The 22,657-nt window shown below is 35.6% G+C and overlaps 1 protein-coding gene across 1 annotated transcript in view; it reads right to left on the bottom strand.

Annotated features, from left to right (window-relative positions):
• Positions 1-22,657, bottom strand: part of LOC123662344 — a 111,851-nt gene that overhangs the window by 39,411 nt on the left and 49,783 nt on the right. Inside the window, exons 2-3 of the mRNA XM_045597197.1 lie at positions 19,835-19,882; positions 14,893-14,966 (exon numbers count right to left, since the gene is read on the bottom strand). Of these exons, the coding sequence (XP_045453153.1) occupies positions 14,893-14,966; positions 19,835-19,882 (122 nt within the window). The remainder of the gene's footprint in view (positions 1-14,892; positions 14,967-19,834; positions 19,883-22,657) is intronic.

Here is a 22,657-nt window from a genome sequence, read left to right as displayed (position 1 = left end):
AAAGTTTCATGTACAAAGTTTACAGTAAAAACTACTGTAAAAAGTTCAAATAATAAGTAAGAAAAAAAAATTATATCCTATCCGCTATCCGCTTTTAACTCGAACGAGTGAGTTCGTAAAGTTATTATAACTTTTGTCGCAATAATCAACTAAACTCGCTCTCATGCTGCCCGTGGCTCTTGCTTATGAATGGGTGAAGATTTCTCCTGATATTGGAAATGTATCCAGATTTATGTGCGAAAGAAATAAAATTAGGGGCGTTCCAGAGATTTATATCGAGTTCGCATAAAAGTTACTAAAATATTAAACGTCACTTAGACGTATAGATAACTTGCAGTTTTTATGAGTTTTATTCTTAGATTTTATCGAATTTGTTTTGTAATGATAGTAAGTAATAATTTGTATGAAACAAATATTATTTTATTACCGTAAGGCACAATTAAGTCTTAAAACTTTCGTGGATGAAAAAAGAAATGTAAAAATTAAAAACCACACCTGAGATAAAACAACAGCTTTTTTATTCTTATTACTCCAATAATAGTTCTTTATAATATTCACCACACACACAGGAATATCTTAAAACACTAAAAATGAGTTGGGACCAGTTTATCCAGTTGTTTTTAAAGCTATTATACGTACGATTGGGATTATACGTATGATTGGGATTCAGCAGATAAAAGTTTTGATATATGATTCTTTTTCGCTATCGTACTTCACTTTATTTATGTGTTATTTTCATTTGTTAACTGTTAACCTTTGTTAGGCGAAACAGCCCCAAGTAGTCTTTTCACTTCTGCTGTTAAAGTTTCTCCTAGCTTATGTGCAGTATATATATGTCGGAATGAGGTAGATCTTTCTCACTCATCGTCTCAGAGTACTCGGTCTACTGTGGGTTTCAGTGGGCAATGATGACACAAGTAAACATAATTTATGATATCACCAATTTCTTATAGCACAGAAATCACTTAGCAGAAAGGTAGTTATTTTAGTAAAAAGGTACGCAGTCCAAGAGGCCAGATTTTAAGCAGGATATTTCTTTCTGTGTTTTACTTCAATGGTATTAATTATCTACCACTATATAACTTTTTTTTTCCTACAGGATATATGTATAAAATATCTATATATGTACCTATATAATATCTTCTGGTTATCGTTGTTCGCTTACTGTGGTGCCAACACTTCTCATTTCCCCAGCTATTTATATTCGTCAAGCGTCTCAACGTCGTGGCGTATTTCCATTTCTCGCAGCCCAATTAATATCAACTTTCCTTATATTAAGTGCTCCTCTGTCGTTTAATAAGCTTTTAATGAGAATTTTCTTTAATAAAAAGGCTCGTGAAAAACAATTATCTTTTTGTTGTGTCATATTTTATGTACATTAGGAAAAAAGTCTTTATTCAGATAATAATTTTAGTTTGCGTAAAGATCTTTGATAATGAAATAATTGTGTTATCAAATCCTGGTTTCCTGGATCTGAAATCTAGAAAGGAGATATCCTAAGTTTGGTACAATGATAAGGAAACCAGGATCTGATGATGGGATTTCAGAGAAATCGAGGGAAACCCTCGAAAATCCGCATAACTTTTTACTGGGTGTACCGATTTAGATAATTTTTAATTTAATGGAAAGCCGATGTTTATCATGTGGTCACATTTAAATTTCATCGAGATCTGATTACAACTTTTGGAGTAATCTTTGATAATGCGTATTTACTTGACTATTTTTTCGTCTACCTACGTTGTATTACTTGTCGATGTAATTTAATTGGTTTTTTTTCGTTTGCCAGCAAACACTATTATTTATTTTACGTTTTATTACACTTACTGTTAAACGTTAAAAAAAATATTATAGTTAAAAATTAGTTTTTCGAGATTTCTTAGTTAGTCTATGGCATTTTTTTTGAAGTTATACTTCTTTTGGCACGTTAGGGAAAAATGATGAGAGTAAATTTTTACGATGCGCGCGCACACCGTCACAAAAAACTGTCACCCTGAAGTTAGCTAGTCAACGACGGAGTTAGCAACGTGAAGTTAGCTGGTCAATGAAGTATAACTTCTTATGTGTGTACATAACGTACACACACACTTTTTTGAAGAAAAAATTTATTGTACTCTACACAAAGAGTAATTTAATACAGAATTGTGAAATAAAAAGAATATTGCACAATGCCTCATCGCTCGGTAGCGATTTTATCCAGGCAACCATAGAGGGTTAGAATTAAAAAAACTATGTAGGTGGTATATAATAAATGTATATTTTAGTGTTAAAACCTTAAATTTCTTGAATATTTTTGTCTGTCTCCGTACGTGTAACCTAGACGTAGATAGAGATAGGCAGACAAATATTTATTACTCTCATCATGTGAACAATGCAATCTATGGTATTAAAATAATGTCTTATAGCGCTTGCACTTTAACCTGTAATATCCCACTGCTGGGCATAGGCCACTTTCCTCATGTAGGAGAAGGATCATCCACGACACATTACTGCGGGCACTGCGCCCTACTGCATGTTGACGGATATATTCCCTACTATGAGTAACGATCGCTATCAGTAGTACTATTCTGTAAGAACATTTTCGTGTCTCGACAGCGGAATCCGCGGTGAGATATCAAATTCGTATTCATTAAAACTCGACAGTCCCGTAGCGCCACACTTGTGAGTGCGGCGACGAGTCGAACCCTGTTGCGTGAGAACGTTGACATTTAATAGTATGAATTCGGTATTCTGTAAGGGGATTTACCGCTTCACACATCACAATTCGACACTTGATTCGACACTTGACTTCATGCACATATTCTAAAATAAAGTCATAAGAAAAGAATATCGATAAAATAAACACAGCTCTAAATTGCCGCTCTTCGATTCGACACTCACTTCACATCGCTTGTGCGTACGGAATGTTTACAGAATTCCAAACCAAGGTGAAGTGAGTTCGCTTTCGAAGTGAGCGCTGTCACTCAGGTGAAGATCGATATCGAAATTGTTATTTACAGAATAGCCCTGCAGGTGTACACGATAGCAAACGGGACCGACAGCTTAACGTGCTCCCCGACGCACGGTAGAGGGACTCACAAGGACTAACAACCAGACCCGAAATAAATATTTGTATGTATAAACAGAAATATTCATTTCGTGCGGGAATCGAACCGAAAATTGATCGAACCTGCGACCGTCGGTGTTTAGGCGCAGCCAACACGGCACACGCACAGTTACACCAGAACGATCGTCATGTCTTATAGTCTTGTGTATAGGTAACTGTATAAAAGTAGAATTATTAAGTTATTGATCATTAAATAAAAATGTAACGCACACGACCAAAAGTAATTTGTAATATTCAACTTACCATTCTTCATTTGATCCATAATAAGTTTTGTATTGTTTTCTTGCGTTTGCGTTACTGAGCTTGTTATTTGTTGCTATACCTCTTACATATCCGAGGACGAAAAATAAGGAGGAATTACGACCTATGTTCGATAGTTATATAGAAAAGTTTAATAAGTCGTATAAGAATAATCCCGTGGAATATGAAACGAGGCTGGAACACTTTTGTGCATCAGTTCAAGAGATAGATACATTAAACGCAGCATCTCGAGGCCCAATCCATCTTAGAGCCAAATATGGCCTAACAAAATTATCAGATATGTCGAAAGACGAGTTTCATGAAATCCACTTGTCCGATGAGAAACCTCATCACAATCGTAATCGGAAGTTAAGACAGAGTTGGAAACGACACGACAAGAATTATAAATATGATGATAAAAGTGATTCTAGTTCTGCTAATTATATTAGAAAGAAGAGAGCTGTTCTTCCACAACGTGTTGATTGGAGGGAGAAAGGCGTGATAGGTCCAGTACGAGATCAGGGTCGCTGTGGAGCATGCTGGGCGTTTAGCACCATAGGCACCATGGAAGCCATGTCCGCCATCAACACTGGCAAGCTTAACACTCTCAGTGTGCAGGAAGTAATCGACTGCGCTGGCCTTGGAAACAGCGTTTGTTTGGGTGGAGATATCTGCCTTCTTCTAGATTGGCTCGCTTGGGATTGGATAACCAATACAGCAGTTCAGTTGGATAAAGATTATCCTCTGCAGTTAACTAGCGGCGCCTGTAAGAAGAATGATAACGCAACGGGTGTGCGAGTTAAGACGTTTACCTGCGACGACATGATCGGATCAGAAGAGAAGATTCTTGAGATGATAGCGACCCATGGTCCAGTAACAGTGGCCGTGAACGCACTGACGTGGCAGAACTACCTCGGTGGCGTCATTCAATACCATTGCAGCGGGAGCCCCATGGACCTGAATCATGCAGTGGAGCTGGTGGGCTACGATTTGACTGCAGAAGTTCCCTATTATATTGCCAAAAATTCGTGGGGAAAAAGTTTTGGTATCGATGGCTACATAAAACTAGGAGTTGGTAGTAACATCTGTGGACTCGCCGACGAAGTTGCCAGTATCGACATTAAAACATAATTATGGAAAATTTTGTGTTACCAGCGTAATATTAATAATTTCTTATATTTTTGTCGAAGACAGTGTCATTACGTATAGTACAGTAGTCGAAAAATGAAACTATACCGTCACTGCTATAATCTTCATTTTAATATTTTGTTACACTTTTTTTGATCTTGCGTGTTTTCGAATTGTGTGACAGTGCGGCCAACTTCCGAATGACTCGTTGCGCTTCGTTTTCCAACCGTATTAATGTCTGTACCCGACATATTTTATGTAACTTAAATGAATTTGCTGTGTGGCTACGGCACTAAAGAATTTAGCCACCCCCTTTCTTCCCGTGGGTGTCGTAAGAGGCGACTAAGGGATAACAAGGTTCCACAACCATCTTGGAACTTAAGAAGCCGACCGATGGCGGGATAACCATCCAACTGCTGGCTTTGAAATACACAGGCCGAAGACGGGCAGCAGCGTCTTCGGTGCGACAAAGCCAGTACTGCGGTCACCAACCCGCCTGCCCAGCGTGGTGACTATGGGCAAAACACATGAGTTCACGTTATTTTTGAAGTAAACTTGTGGAGGCCTATGTCCAGCAGTGGACTGTATAGGCTGTAATGATGATGATGATGAAGTTTTGTATTTTTTTTTAATAAATTACAGACTAATTTACATATCCGTTTTATATCTAATGATATTAAACTGGTATGTATAATCTGTCACATAAACTCAAAAGAAATTTTTTGCAGACACAGACGTTGTGATTAAATATATGATATCCTACGCTTTTTGCTCTCATACTTTGGATAGCCGCGCCTTTATGAAAATAACGTTTTAAAATTTTATCACCGAAATACAAATCCCAGTGGCAAAGCAGCTGCCCGTTCAATAAAATTGCAAATACAGCTCTTACTCAATTCACGAACAATCAAAACGAATCTTTATAAATATTCAGTATTTTTCCAAAATAATACAAGCGTGAAACGTAACACTAAAGCCATTCCTGTGATCCTTCAGCTGAGGACGAGCGCCGCTGCTTCCGCCTGATTGAGCCTCGGATAAATGATTTGATTCTGGCTAAGTCAAGCGCGAACTATGTGTATTCTATGTTTAAATGTGTGTTATGTAACGGTTGAACATTGTTTTTTTTTTGTAAATATTATAAAGACACATTGAAAAGAGGTAGAACATATATCTATTTTTTTAAGCTTTCATGGTTACTTGAGAGTACTTGTCGGCATGGCGTTTGCAATTGTGCCAAAATATATAGTGAACTCAAAGTGATCAAGAACAAACGCTGTAAATAGCTCGTTTTAAATATAATTTATAAAACATATTGCTTGAAAAACTATTAGGATTTACTATAAGTTGTAGATACCTAGAGTATTTATTTATGAATCTGAACTATTAAACTTATACCATTTCAAGTTAATCATATAATATATAATTCTACGCTCATTTACCTGTTTAGCAAGCGACTCACCCGCCCTTTACTTCGCACGTAATGAACCGCCGCTACGGCGTAATAGACTGAGCAAGGAGTAACAGTGGAAACCGCCGAGAGGTAATATTTTCCTCTGCTGAGTTTTACGACACGTTCAGAATAAAAATACATGTAAAAACTGATATACGACGTGTTTTTTTTAACGTGATCTCATTTAAAAACGTACCCAAAACGAAAAGGAATATTCCCAAGGACAATGACTTGTTTTTTTAGATTTAACGCGTAAAATATGACAAAATAAAAATCGCAATTTAATTTATTCAAATAGGCTTCAAAAGCACTACGAATCATCATTTTACATATTTTTTTCTAATGTTTACGCGAATTTCACTCATAATAATGAAACAACGTTTGGGGATGCGTGTGAAACGTACTGTGAAGAATCACGTCCGCCATCGAAAAGGGAGGATCCTCCGACCAGACGGGTGTTGTGTCTGGTGGGCTAGCGCCCCAACGGTTGTTGTCGGGATCTTGTATATATACTTATTGACTTTGAAAACTCTGATAGCGCGATGTAGCATACGTCAGTTTTCTCTAATTACGTAGTTTGTCGACGTTCGTATTTCGCGCGATAGATGTCGCCACATCACTCCCCTCCGAGACCGGAGGTCGATAGCAGGTTAAGTCGTCCATTCATCTTGTGATGCTTGCCGGGCCAGTGGAAAGTTCCAGTGAGTCGGAACCAGATGCCGCATAGTTCACGGTGAGTCGGAACTGTCTGCGGTGATGCTACATATGCTCCAGTGAGTCGGAGTGATGCAGTACTGCGTAGTGGCTGGCTGCTGCGTCGACCAGGAGAGAAGTTCGTCTCTGCTTGCTGACCGGCCGAAGTACAGTGTGCTATGCCAAAGTCGCTGAGAAGGCTGTGGGCGATGACCAGGAATGCGCGTCCGCTGCATGCTGGTGGTCAGGATACCCGTAGTAGCCGTAGATGCTGGCTGGCTGAAGCCGTAGATGCTGGATGCTTCTCGCTGCTTGAAAGCTTGAGGAAGTGATGATGACGATGAAGGTTGCGCTGATGTTCATGCTCGGGGTCAAATGATGATGACGTCATGATGACGTAGCTTGCGAAGGCTGCGCTGATGTTCATGCTCGGGGTCACCAGTTTGGTAGTGAAAGGAACGTGGTGTAAAGAATCACGTCCGCCATCGAAAAGGGAGGATCCTCCGACCAGACGGGTGTTGTGTCTGGTGGGCTACTGCGCCCCCTACGGTTGTTGTCGAGTCAGTTGATCTATCACGCGATAGATGTCGCCACAAACGTTTTCGCATTTTATCGCAACCATGTTCACGGAGAATTGACCTCCCGTGACCATAGTTGCTGGAAAGTATCCGAAACGTCCGGCATTTAAAAAAATCGAATAAACCGCGATAAAATGCTAAAAAGTTGTTTCATTATAATAATTTTACAAATTATAATAATATTTGTGTTTGATAAACTAATTACGGTCTTAATAATTACGATCAATTTGAAACTGCCACCGATTTAGCAGTTGTTACACATCAACCATAGTCGATATAGAAAATGTAAATTCTGCAGAAAAGAATCAGCTAGAATCTCCATTTACTCGCTTAAAAAAATCTTGTTTATTGTATTTCCAAAGATAAAAACCATTGTTTTTTTCCTACACTGTCCCAAATTATAATTTATGAACTGTACTGAGTTTCATTAAATTTTACGTTGTGGTTTTTGGGTGACACGAACGTCGTTGGAATACGAAATGTTTACGCTCGAAATAATTGGGAACCAAGTGATGAATGAAACACAAGGAGGCGTTCTCCATTCACTCGGAGAGTATTTATTTGGATCGACGCAAATAACTTCTACTCGAAAATACACCGACAAGGATTTTTCTACGTGAGGTGCTGTTTTTACAAAAGGCGATTTGTTGATATTGATTGAATATTTTAGTACAATTAGAAGTTAAGGTTAAAAGCCAGAAAATTTTACGTTTATTTTGACGACGCATTGGCGCAGCGGCCACAGCACTGGCTATTGTGCTGGCCATTTTTTCAAAGACATTTTTATTGGCCATATAGATGTTTGTCGTGGTCTGGGCGTTTGTGCTTGTATATTGTGTGTGTTTCCGGACCTCCGACACAGGAGAAAATCATACTGGGGGCCGTTGAGTGTGAAGCGTTTATTATTTATTTATTTATTATTCATTATTTTTGGTAAATCGTGTTTTTTGGAAATTATATTTAAATATAAATATAATGCTTTAAGACAAAAGACTTCGAGCAATGTGTCCTGTCTTGTTGTAGGCTGGATGAGGATTTCGGAAAATCGGGATGTCTGGCGCGAACTTGGGGAGGCCTATGTCCAGCAGAGGACTGCAATAGGCTAAACTGACTGACTGACTGACTGATTTAAATATAGATCGGAATATAATCGCAATGGAGAATTCGAACCGGGGTTTTCTGGTTTCGAGACCACCCAATTTCCCACCTGAGCTATTATTATTATCTTGTCAACGGTGGCGAAATTCATCTTCGTATTATAATGATATTAAATCAGTTTTTCATTGTCCGAAAACACGGATAAAACATTTTCTAAAAATGAATCCTAGCTAGATCGATTTATTACCCCCGAAACCCGTTGCATACTAAATTTTATGAAAATCGTTGGAGCCGTTCCAAAGATATATAGGCATATACATATATATAACCTGAACATAATATATATACATATACAATAATTGCCCGTTTAAATTGTCATAATGGCGCGTGCTTTTAAATGCTTTAAGCTTAGAGAACTTAAGAAGCCAATAGATAGATAGATAGACACAAACACACACATTTTAATTTCTTGCATTAATTTACAATAAAGCAAAAAAAATTGTCTGTTTTCTCTTCGGACTCGAATACTAATATTATCCAACGTTTGATCAATTACATAAGCTTTACACGTAGCTATCGATATTTGGTGAGTTATCGACAAACCCAACTGAGCAAACGGGACAAAGCCATTTGACCGAACAAATATATTTCAGTATAGCCGAGACTTGCCTCTGCTTATATCACATTTTCATGTTTGTAGGTAACCTTTCGAAAACTAATAATTTCATTGTAGTATTTTTTAGTCTAGGTAAATAATTGATTAAAAGTACCCTTCTTCTTGTTCCTTCTTTTACTCTAGAGAGATACAGTTGTATTCAAGCAGCTTGTACTTGCAGTTTTTTTTTATTAGTGATGGTGACCGCTAAGCGTAAACCACCACCAAATATTATCACAATCTTATATCATTTTACGGTTGATTTTAAATCAATTTTATTTACAAATATCAGAGTTTTAAAAATCACGAGAAAAAAATTATAGGTGACACCCCTAAAGGCATGGACAGTTAAGTTTCGAAATCAACAAATCGAATTTCATCATAACTTGGAAGGGGCTTTATTGAGTGTATGATTTCATTGCTCTTCGTAAATTGGTAAAATTGTTCGACTGTGAAAAATATCATGTTCGTAGACGTAATGGTCGTTCTTTCTTATACTAGAAAGAGTAAATCTGTCTAAGCGAGCTGTAAATCTTTTTATCTTACTTATTGTTTCTGGACATTCACTTCAGCCTATCGCCGTCCAATGCTGGACATAGCCTCCACAAGTTTGCTCCAAAAATGTTGTGAACTCATGTGTGTTGCCCATAGTCACCACGCTGGGCAGGCGGGTTGGTGAACGCAGGGCTGGCTTTGTCGCACCGAAGACGCAGCTACCCGTCTTCGGCCTGTGTATTTCAAAGCCAGCAGTTGCATGGTTATCCCGCCATCGGTCGGGTTTTTTAAGTTCCGAGGTGGTAGAGGAACTGCGTTATCCCTTAGTCGCCTCTTACAACATCCACGGGAAGAGAGGGGGTGGTTATATTCTTACTGCCACACAGCAGGTTGATGTCTTTAGATCACTAATACTGATGGCTATTTTTCCGACTGCCAAGAAGGGTTTTAGGGTAGACATTTCTAATCGCAATCTATAAATCCAACAGTTGTAGTTAAGTGGTTGAGGTGACATGTTTTTCCTGCTACTAATAAAGTTTATCAGTACCTTATGTGACAGATAGCTGATAACAATAAGACATACTTTAAAAAGAAAATTAAAAAGTTACACGTATACGTATAACTCAGTTATTCTCGCGTTAAGTTTCAATAGCAATCAAAACAAACAAAGAAAGTCACCATTTTAGTAAAATGATAGAGATACAGCCTACTGAGAAATAATAAGATTTTTCTATACCTAATAAAGAAAAAAAAAAATTCAGTATATAATATGAAACAAAAACAAAAAAAAACCAAACGCAACAAATATTAAATTACTTCATACGTTTACTTACTCTCAAAGATAAGACCAAAAAATAAGACCATCCGCGAAGGAAGAAAAGTAATCGACACAGGCTATTTTATATATTTTTTATGTATAACTAGGTCGGCAAAAAAGCATACGGCCCACCTTGCGGTATGCGATTACCGTAACTTGTAGAAATCTGTAACATCAAAAGTACCGCAAGCGCGTTGTCGATCCTACCCCCAATACTCTATTAGGAGCTCTGGTCACCTTATTCACCACAGGAACAGAACACCGCTTGAAAGCAGTATATTTAGTTATGATCTTCAGTAAGGATGAGGTGCTTCCTAAGTTGAGCTGCTCCAGATTTTGAGCAGGAGAATTTCTGCTGTGCCCTAACTCAGTAAATTAGCCTGTAGAATAAGCAATTTAATGTGGCAATGGGCTGGTCACTATTGCAGAATTTTGACGTCAGCCGTTGGAGCATACGAGTTCTGCAGTTGAGATTGTGTGTTGGCAAACCCAGTGTGGAACTGATGGACCGACGATATACGTAAAATCACAGGTAAAGGCTGAATGAGGACTGCGGAGAACCGAGAAGTTTAACGCGAACTTGGAGAGGCCTACGTCCATCAGTGGCCTGCGATTGTCTGAAGCGAGCGAGCGATACGTTTACTTGACTAAGTAATATTGTGAAATATTTTTATTTATTTAATAAAATTAAAAAATTAAATTTATTTATTATTTTTTTATATGCCTAAAATCAAATTAAAACAAAATTCAGTCACAAAAACACGTTACAGATCAGTATCGATAATATATGTTCAGTGTAGAGTGATCGAATGAGAGTGTCAAGAACTCTCGAGCGAGAGTGATGAATGACTCGCTGAATTCAATTATTGAAGCGATTAGCTTTTAGTCCACTCCGGAAACCTTTCTACTGATCGGTATTTGGGATATCCAACCGCGATTTTTTTTTATTATCTACCAGTAAAAAAAATTAATCATATTTGAAATTCCATGCTAGTTAGTAGTCACAGTCATTCTTTGCGACATTTGTATAGAAAACTTATTCCCTAGACAGGTTAATTTTGACAAAATTACCGCAAAACCTTTTAAAAATAGAACACAATTGATATATTTATATCATTCTATAGAAATAAATAAAATTGGACTGTCTGTTTTTTATATTAAAATAACCACTTTTTTACCTAAATCATATGTATGTATACACGGTACGTATACCAAAATAATATTTTTTGAAAGTTTCGTTTGTCGGTCTGTTTGTTCCGGCTAATCTCAAAAACAGCTGGACCGATTTTGACGGAACATTCACTGGCAGATAGCTGATGAAATTAAGTTTAGCCTAGGCTAATTTTCTATTAGATTTTTTTTTAATTTTATAACTCTGTGAACTGAACCATGACTATTTTGTTAAATTCTACGCGAATGAAGTCGCGGGCACAGCTAGCAAGTTACAATAATGCATGTTCTTTTTAGTACGACTGATGTTCTATATCGTTATGCATTTCCTTTACAACGTGTTATTGAATTGTTGTTCTTCCAATTATCTGTGATATCAGAATCTACATATTAATACGTAAAGCAAAAACTTAGTACCCCTTTCTACGAAAATTGCGCGAACGGCAGAGTATAAAATTTCGCACACTAATAGTTTAATCATTACTTATCGATTATGTAAAATGTCTACCAGTTCTGTAAAATGTAACCAGATAGGCTTTAACCGACAAGGCGCCAACTCATACACATCTCTAATCAGTGCAGATAAACGCAATATAGTACTATAAAGTTGTCTATTTCTCAGTATTTTAACAATTACAATTATTTAATATTGAACTGAAAAATATTCTTTTAATTAATAAATCATAAACACAGATTAGACTCGTATCAAAATCGAAAGAAATAAAACCTCCATATAGCTACGTATTCAGTGGACATTCTACCTAAGAATTGAAAGCTCTCCCATTTGAATAGCAAAAGTTTTAAGTGCTTTAACATTCAATAGCCCTAATTATAATGAAATTACTTTATTTGCAAAGTATTGAAAGATTTCTTCTGATTTAATAAGCGGTTGAAATACATTAACTGTATTTGGACTTTGGAGTGCAGAAACGTGGAATTAATAACGTTAGTAATTAAGATTAACTCAAGTGTGTTTCGCCAAATACTTTACAGATCGATTCATGTAATCAAACGAGTTTTGTAAAATCAAATTATTTGTTAGTTAATTTACCAAACATATAATAACATTTAAAATATCGTACGTGTATTTGAAAGAGCTAATCTCAAACTTCGAACAGTCGTTTTTCTTGAGTTTTATTCTGCTAATTAATTTAATGAAGGTAGGTGACAGGTAGAAATATATTCCTCAAAATTTGGCGCAGACCAAGTGGAGAAGTACCTTAATATTATAGAAGTTCACAGTTAAATAATACTGTTCACAAGTAGTGTTGTGCATCTTGGTGACTAAGGTAGCCAGAGCTCCCGGGGAGGTTCGGGGCTAGGTGGGTAATGCGCTTGCAATGCTTCTGGTATTAGAGTCTTCTATAGGCTATATATATATAACATATGAAAACAGTGCAGTAACCGTAAGTAGTAATTAATATCAATTTGTAATAACTGTCAAATTGTGAAATACACTACTTAGTGTTCTCAATACTTATACATTATATTATCGAAATTATCTGTTCTTTCTTTATAGTAGTGAAAACATTATTCTTAATAATAATAATGATGAGACAGTAAAATGACGGATGTCAATTAATAATTCTAATGGGATATTAAATGCCAATTTTTGTCAACTAAATATTAACTAATAATAAGTAGCCATAAATGTGAATTTTGTAGTAGCCATTAATATCGATGCCTGTTGACTGAATATTTCATTATTTTTAATTATTTTTTATAGGGCTCTAATAAGTAAGTATTATCTAATTCCTAATCTTCATAAATTTCAGTTGTGTAGTAGTCATAAATGTTAATTTTGTTAACACCAACAAGTCATAGATTTCAATATTGTGAAACATAACGCAAATAAAATGGCATGGACATCTAATATTTCGTAGAAGACAAAATTGTTCACTGTCTCAATTTAAATATATGTGTACATTAGTAAAACCGTATTTTCATCGAATTTCTAAAATGATATTATATTAAACAGCTATGACAAAAGAAAGTGAAGACAAAATTAATACATACGAATAATAATATAATTAAAAAGATTAAGTCAAAAATATTGTGTAATGTCGACTGACGTTAGGTTTTGCAATGTCAATCACTCAATTTAATTAATATTAATGAAACAAAGCTGTAATAATTCATAAATTAAAATAGAAAAATTGTTAAAACAGTTTTACTCGAATTTATCGACTTCCTTTTTATGAATAGTATAAATTAAAGTCGCTACCCGGTCGTATTTATCCTTACTTTATTTATTTAAATTACGCAACGGATTTTCATACGGATTCATTTTGAACCGAAATTTTCATATGAAAGGCTCTTATGAAATTCTAATTGAGTTCCTGTATTGTATCGTAAATTCAACTTTCAAGTCAATTAAAATCGATTTCCGGCGCTCAAATGCTTGTGTAAGTGATATACGCTTAGGACAAATTAATTGTGAAGTTTTGTACGTTTAGTAAATTTTGGGATTTCATTTTCAGGACTGAAATTATGTTATAAATATGGGCTTGTACTTTAGAAAAGTTAAAAGTAACGTAATTTTTCTTATTCTTTTATGATGTACGAACTATTAGAGAAAAAAATTTAAAACTTAATCTTCCCGATAAGTACCGCAAGGATGTGTCCTTGCAGTACTAAGACGATACTAAGATTAAAAACAATATTTACACAAATACAAATATCTAAATATAAAATGTAAAATGTAACCAGCAAGTGTTTGTATCAATGTAACTTTTGTCACGAAACAACAATGCAAAGAGCACAGATTTAATAACAGAATACTACGAATAATACAAACGTAATATTATTAAAACATTTAATTGATTGATTGGTTTTCTTCTTCTTCTTCTTTAGGGTTAATGGCTTTCAATAGTGCCAAATGAGCCCAGATGATTTAGCAAATGTCACCTAGAATTAATTGGTTTTATGGTATTAAAATATTTATTGTAAGTATACGTCATTACTGGATAGCCGACAGATTTATACGCCTTGCAAATATTTCAAAGTTTTAGCGCTCTTCTAAATATTATCTATACAAATAAATTAAATTGGAGTGTCTGTTTGTAATATTAAAATAACCGCTTTTTACTAAATGCATATGTATGTATACACGGAACATATACCAAAATCACATTTTTATAACTTTTGTCTGTCTTACTATCTGTCTGTCCGTCTAACTGTTTGTTTCGGCTAATCCCTGAAACGGCTGAACCGATTTTGACGAGACTTTCACTAGCAAATAGCTGATTTAATTTAGAAGTAATATAGGCTACTTCTATTTTTGAGTTTATTTATTTTGTAACTCTGCGAACTGAACAATATTTTTTTTAATTCCACGCGTACGAAGTCACGGGCACAGCTAGTTTAAAAAAGGGAGCTTAAAATACATAAAATCGCAGACAGAACGGTGCTATTAATCTAATGTGATTTGAATTTGTTGTAATACTAAAACGTGACACTGACCTTGAACCAAGCCATAGTAGAGTCGTCGTACAGCACCACCCACTCCTCCGACCACGTGCTCCACAAATACTTTCCTAGAACAACACGAGAGACTCAATGACCCAGATAACGTGATAATAGACATTTTAATAAATAGATTTCTTCTGCCTAAAGAATGATTTGACTACCACAGTTTGTTTCTGTGCATTTGGGCTAAATTAAAATAAGTATGGATTTTATTTATCAAATAAGGTCGGCACAGACTGCAAATGATTTGTAAAATTTACTTTGATCAGACAAAATAGTTCTGGCACTGTTTGCCTCGCTATATGAAACGCTTACTCGTGACCATGGGTTGACTGGAAGAAATCTCTTTCAGATATAAGTCCACCTTTGCCATAAACCTTACTATTATTTTATGTTTCTATATGTATATCTTAGTGCAATAAAGTATATTATTAATTTTTATTCACAGCCGATGCTAAAAAATCGATCGAAAAAAAAACAGAACAAGATAGAAAAACACAAAAACAGTTTAATAAAAGAGTGAATTGTTTAGATGAAAAGGGGTATGATTAACAAATGACAAGGGTAAAACCGCGTAGGCTCATACAAATCTGTAATATAAAAATGAGTCGCTGAATGTGTTGCTAAGCGCAAAACTCGAGAACGGTTGGACCGATTTCACTAATTCTTTTTTTTAAAATATTCCTTGAAGTACGAGGATGCTTCTTACGGAGAGAAAAATTCTAAAAAAAAAAAAATAAAATTTCCTGAAAAAGTCTAAAAACAACACTTTTCTATACTCCCATACAAAATATTTGTGATAATACTTAAAAGTCACTGTACGATATGCGATACGAAGTTCGCCGGGTCAGCTAGTATATGAATAAATTAAACGACTACTTTTAATTGTTATGTGTCAAACAATTATTATATTATGTAAAAAAGGGATTGAAAACCTCTCAAATTAAGTAATTTTCTTTTGTCAAAAAATGGATGACTTGTTAAAAATGAAGTAACTAAAAATTAAAAATGTAAGTCATTAATACACATTATGTATAAAGCTAACAGCTGGTTAAGAAGCGAAACGTGCTACGTCGTAATGCGGGTAAAATTAATTCATCGGAATATATTCACAAAGCGATCAAATCATTATGAAGATCAAAATGGGTTTAACCGTGACCCATAAACGTTTAAGACCTGCAAAATAAGAATACTTCACGTATACTAAACTGCTTATGCTATTTTGTAAATTTTACTCCATTTATTAAGACATTACCGAACCTACTTATTTATTACTGGTCGCTGACGTCCACAATATCGCCGTCAAACATATTATAAAGAGGAAAGATTTGATCGTTTGTTTTTTTGTACTGTTAAAACGATTGAACTGTGAAACGATTTGAACTATTAAAACGATTTGAAAAATTATTTCACTGTTGGGAAGCTACACTATCCACGGGTGACACAGGCTATATTATATTTTCAAAATGAAAAATCAAGGGAAATAAGAAAAATTTATATTTTAATTAAATACCAGTGCGAAGCCGGGCGGAATGCAAGTTTAATGTATTTTCGTACAATGTTTGTGTTGTTGTCTTCTACACTTTTCGGTTTCCAGTTTTTCCTATTTTCCTTCGTTTTTCTAAGTCAGCTCAAGCTTTGCGGACCTATACTTTTACGGTCTTACTTATAAAAATCTCGCTAAGCAATACTTAGTCACCGCTTAGTTAAACCGCTCTTAAGCTACAAATCCATGTTTAACTTTTGTTTACTTATAAACGTTGATTAGCTGTTACTTAGTTAAGAAACAAACAAAGAATGATATTTTTCTTTTTCTAACAAACACACGCAAGTAAGTAGATCAAACGTCACAATATAACAGCTGATTTATGTGAAATCCGCCATCTTGCCGCTTAGCAGGAGTTAAACTATGACTCGGCAGTGTTTAAATTTGACGGCTATTTAAACACTACTTAACGACTTCTTAACGCTAAATAGTGTTTATAAGTGAGGTTTTTGCTAATCCGTTGCTAAGCAATTGATTAAAAATTAAGAAACGTTTATAAGTAAGACCGTATATGTCTTAAAAAATATAATTGAATAATGTAATAGAACTTAATAAGGATTCACTATCACTAGAGTAATATTTTATTTTTATTTTTTATTTATTCATATTTATTCATATTTATTTGATGAATTCACCAAAATGTTTTCAAAATATTCTTCTTATGATTCGATAACGATAAAAGGAACATACCTACATAATCATTATTTTTTTACACAACTAGGTCGGAAAATAAGGGTACTGCTCTGCTGTTGGTAAGCGTTTAACGTAGCTTATAGACAGACGCCTACAAAACCAAAAGCAAAAACTAAAAAAAGATGTAAAATATATTTCAATTTTTGTATCTTATTTTTTTAAAATTGAATTGTATACTTTATATAATATATACTTAACTACTGTACTAAATATTCTACAGATGGATTAAAATATTACATTAATATAGGAGACAGTCTACAGTAACCCGTCTGTAAGCCACTCCAGCATTCAGTGATTGCAAAGATCGAATCAGCATCGGTTGATGGTATTGCGATGTGTACGAGTGATATCGTATTGAGTTTTATAAAGCTTAATAAGGATAAGTACGTCGTGGTTTTTTTGTGACATAAAGTCATATAGTCTGGACGTCACTATATGCGTTGTCTAACTTTTAATCCGCGAAATGTTTTACGATACCTATAAAAGAGATCGACCTATGTGAATACATTTCTTTATTACACATAGGTGATGAGGTAAAGTCGCGATTCAAAATATTTTATGATTAGTACACACATTAAAAAAAAATAAAAAAAATCCTAAACAAAAAAAAAAACTGTGAATAATATGAGTATAATTAACTTTGATAAAAAAAAAAAAACATTTTAAAGAGATTTTCATTTTAATTGTCTTTTCTAAATGAGGTAATATGGGAAAAAAACATGCCTTAACAACAGTATACGCCTCTATAGACGCTGGGGCTATGACTATACGCAAAATAAAAAATGAAAAATGTACAGAAAAAAAGTTTTAATATCTAATAAATCGCCTGTAGGATAAACATGATTTTAAATCACGGTGTTCAACAAAAGGCATGGGCGCTTTAGAGCCCGTGAAGGTTCATTTTAAAAAAATGATGTAATAGGTATATTTGCGATTAAATAGAAAAAAAATTTGCTATATTATATTGAGTATATATATTATATTGAGTGTATAATTCAATTTAAAATAAGAATAAAATAATAAGTAAAATATTCAATTATATTTTAAATACGGATAATTGTTATAAAGATAAAGATGGTTTGATATCGAAAATCATCCTTGAATTAGAGTCTCTTTATTAAGAAAACTTCTATATTACGAATCATGAAAGCGAAGTCCTGCAAATAAGGATAAAACCGTGAAAAAATGAGTCTTTTAAATAATATCTCAACAAGTTATATAACGCAGAAGGCTTGTAAAATACAAAGGCAAAACGATTGAAAAAAAAAATAACAACCGTTAGAGAGAGTTCTATGTATTAACAAATAAAGAAAGTTCTTAGAACAATTATACTGTTGTGTGTATTGAGGTTCTGAAAACACACACAAACACACACACATACAAAAATCAGTATATTAATTCGTACTATTTATTTGTGTGTTATCCACACATTAGAATCGATCTTTGATATGATATTTTAAAAAAAATGTTCAGTATAGTAATATTCTTGAAAGACAAGGATGAACAAATAACTTTTTATTATTGTTAGGTAGAGCCAGTTTACATATAAAAAGATTATGAGGCTATACGCCATTAATTCTAAGCGGTTCATATTCCACCAATGCTCATCCTCCCGAGCTACTTTTACACACACAAAACATAAGCAATGAATTTGTATGAATGCGTAACATTAAACAATAATAAACAAAATAAAATTATCATATTATTCGTGTGCAATAGAATAATATATTTTTTTTATATCACTAGGTCGGCAAACAAGCGTACGGCTCACCCGATGGTAAAGGATTACCGTAACTTATAGACGCCTGCAACACCAGAAGCATCGCAAGTGCGTTGCCGACCCAATCCCCAATCCCCCCAGGAGGATAGGATAGGAGGAGGATAATATTTTTGGTGAAATGAAAATACAACTAGGTCGGCAAAAAAAGCGCACAACTCACCTGATGGCGCGTTGCCGACCCTACCCCAGTCTCCCCAGTAACCCTGATCACCACAGGAAAACAACACTGCTTGAGAGCAGCATTATTTAGTTGTGATCTTCTTGAGGGTCGAGGTACTACCCCAATCGGGCTGCTCCAGATTTTTAAGCAGGATATTTCCTACTGTACCCTACCTCAGTTAAAGCACTTAGATCAACATACAAAACGTTTATTATTATAGTTACTTTATATAATTAGTTACTTTGTAATTGAAATATAACTACTATATTATTTTTATATATAAAATTCTCGTGCTACAATGTTAGTTAAAATACTCCTCCGAAACGGCTGGACTCATTTTTATGAAATTTTGTGTGCATATCGGGTAGGTCTGACAATCGGCCAACATCTATTTTTCATACCCCTAAGTTATAAGCCCCCCCCCCTTATAAAAGGTTAAGGGGCTTAATAATAATAATAAATAAATAAATTGGCAAAACAACGTTTGCGGAGTCAGCTAGTATATATATAATATATTGTTGAGACTTAATGATACCAAGTAATCTCAAAAGCTTATATAAAGTAAGTTATCTACCGTGTCTTAAGAAGATTTAATTAAAAAGCAATGTTATAAAAAATACATGAAGACTTCACTCTCAACGGTCCCCAGTAGGAAAAATGTCCTGTGTCGAACACACAAGAGGCAGAAATACCCAGTAAACAACAAATACATACAATAATAAAATTAACATACGAAATAGATACAATGTCTACTTACGTTTGTACCGTAGCATGTAGCCGCCTTTGATTTGTGTACCGCCATGCTCTGAAACAAACACAATAACTTTAAAAACATGTTCATATTTTTATACTCCATTTAGTGTTTTAGACGTATGTACGTTTTTAATTCATCCTATAATATTCCACTGTAGAGCCTTTATCTTTCTCCTGTAGGAGAGGATTAAAAAACGCTTGGATACTCCTTAAGAATTGATTGTCATATAAGGCCCCCGGTATGAAAAAAAATATGAGGAGTTAAAATCTAGTGAACGAATGACTTCGTTACGTTTTTATTAAACGTTACGATTCGTTTATTTACGATTTATTATTATATATGGTATTAATATTTTTCTGAGACTAGCCTTTTCTGTGCCTATTTAGATAGTCAAGTTGAAGGAGTAAACTCCTGTCGTGCGTCGGAGCTGACACACACACTATTTTGAATAAACAGATTGTTTAACTCATGTAAAGATTTTTTTATCAATGATCTTTTATCATAACAACATTAGCAATTTCAATAAAAAATTATTCTTTGACGGTTCGCAGGAAAGTGGGCATAAGGTGCCAATCAAACCACTAATTGCAAATTCATGCGACGTTTCGATCCTTTAATGGATCACCATCAGGCATCTTTACACGTAGCAGTCAATCGACATCTCTTCATTAAAGTTCTTTATTATGTAAGATTCTAAATCCAAATGCATTAAGTATATATTATTTCTAAGTTACGTTTAAAGCTGTATTATAAAAAAAATTAAAAAATTATTAAAAAAAAATATGTAAAGATGCAGTTCGGCTGTTCGCAGTAGCGGCTCTCTATAGATTTGAATTCCTGCTACTGGGTCCGGAAAGAAACAACTCAAATGCCCCGAACGCAACGGTCAAATTCATTTTAACGACTACATCATGAAAATTTCTAAACACACACACACACACACAGAGACACACACACACACACACACACACACACACACACACACAGGATTTTGGGCCTGTGGTGGATACGCCTTTCAGAGTCCTGCTAATGGCAGTGAGGCTGGTTTTGTCGTCGCGAAACTTGAGGGAATCTACTTCTACAGCTGCTATGCTCCGCCCAGCCTTTCACTCGACGAGTTCAAGAACTTTGTGCAACGGCTGACCGAAAATGCGAACCAATATTCCCCAATTGCAATCGCAGGGGACTTTAACTCCTGGGCAGTCGATTGGGGTAGTAAGGAGACAAACGCACGAGGAAAGGTACTACTGGAGGCAATGTCCAGCCTGGACGTAGTGTTACTAAACAATGGAGATAAACCTACGTTTGTCCGAGGAGAAGCGAATTCCATCGTTGACCTAACCTTCGTCTCTAGCAGTTTGGTAAAGGGAAACTGCTCTTGGGAGGTGATGGATACCTACACGGCCAGTGATCACTATGCACTATTGTGGGAAGTATCATCCGAGCAAAGCGCTGGAAGAGTACACAGGAAAACTAAGACAATTGGTTGGAAAATAAGTACCTTCGACCTTGAAGTCTTCATGGTGGCTCTTAATAGAGAACCAATCAGTGATGGAAATGCTGAAAATATGGCAAAATATCTGATGAAGAGAATTACAGAAGCTTGCGACGCCTCCATGCCTAGGAAACGTGCTATAACCAGGCCTTCTTCGATGCATTGGTGGAACGAGGACATCGATAATCTCCGTAAAAAGTGTCTCAAGGCGAGAAGAGCAGCACAACGCTGTAGAAAAAGACCAAACTATGAGGAACTGGTGGCAGTATATAAAAAAACGCGCCAAAGATTGAACAAAGCCATCAAAGACAGCAAAAGACGATGTTGGAACGACCTGATACTTGAGGTAGAAGACGACCCATGGGGCAGGCCGTATAAGGTGGTCATGACTCGTCTGAAGAGCCAGCCAATGCCATCGCCCACTTGTCCCAAACTCCTAGGCAAGATCGTTGCCACGCTGTTTCCTCACCAAATGCAACTACATCGTCAGATAGAGCAATATGAAACAGAAGAATTTCCACCCATTACAGAAAATGAGCTGTTCGAAGCGTGGTCTAGAGTAGGGAATACGAAAGCTCCGGGTCTAGATGGAATTCCAAATATTGCACTAAAAGCTGCCATCAAAGCAGTGCCTGCAATATTTCTTGACGTCTATAACAACTGCCTTACAGAAGGTACATTCCCAACTATGTGGAAACAACAGAGGCTAGTTCTCCTCCCCAAAGGAAAGAAACCTCCGGAAGAACCAACATCCTATCGTCCGCTCTGCATGTTGGATACTGCTGGCAAAATACTCGAACGCATAATACACAGGAGGATTGAAGCAGCAGTCGAACCGCTACTTGCCAGCAACCAATACGGCTTTCGGAAAGGACGCTCTACCTTGGACGCAATTAGCGTCGTCGTCAATACAGCTAAGGACGCAATCGCTGGAACCAGATGGAAGGGAGGTACTAAGAAGTACTGCCTAGTAGCAACGTTAGACATAAAAAATGCCTTCAATTCCGTCAAGTGGGATTGCATTATGAAAGCTCTTTACGAAATGAAGGTACCAGGATACTTACGAAGGATGGTTGCAAGCTACTTTTCCGACAGGATCCTAAAATATGATACAAAGACTGGTCCGAAAACATACAAAGTCACTGGAGGAGTGCCCCAGGGCTCAGTATTAGGCCCACTTTTATGGAATATCATGTATGACGGGTTATTAAAACTACAACTTCCAAAAGAAGCCAAACTCGTGGCATATGCAGATGATGTGGCCGTAGTGGTCGTTGCAAAGCATCTCGAAGAAATCACCTTCGCTTTTGACGCTACCATCGAAAAAATTA

This window comes from Melitaea cinxia, chromosome 18, assembly GCF_905220565.1.
Source record: "Melitaea cinxia chromosome 18, ilMelCinx1.1, whole genome shotgun sequence".
Lineage (NCBI taxonomy): Eukaryota > Metazoa > Arthropoda > Insecta > Lepidoptera > Nymphalidae > Melitaea > Melitaea cinxia.
This window is presented reverse-complemented; position numbering and strand designations above follow the sequence as displayed.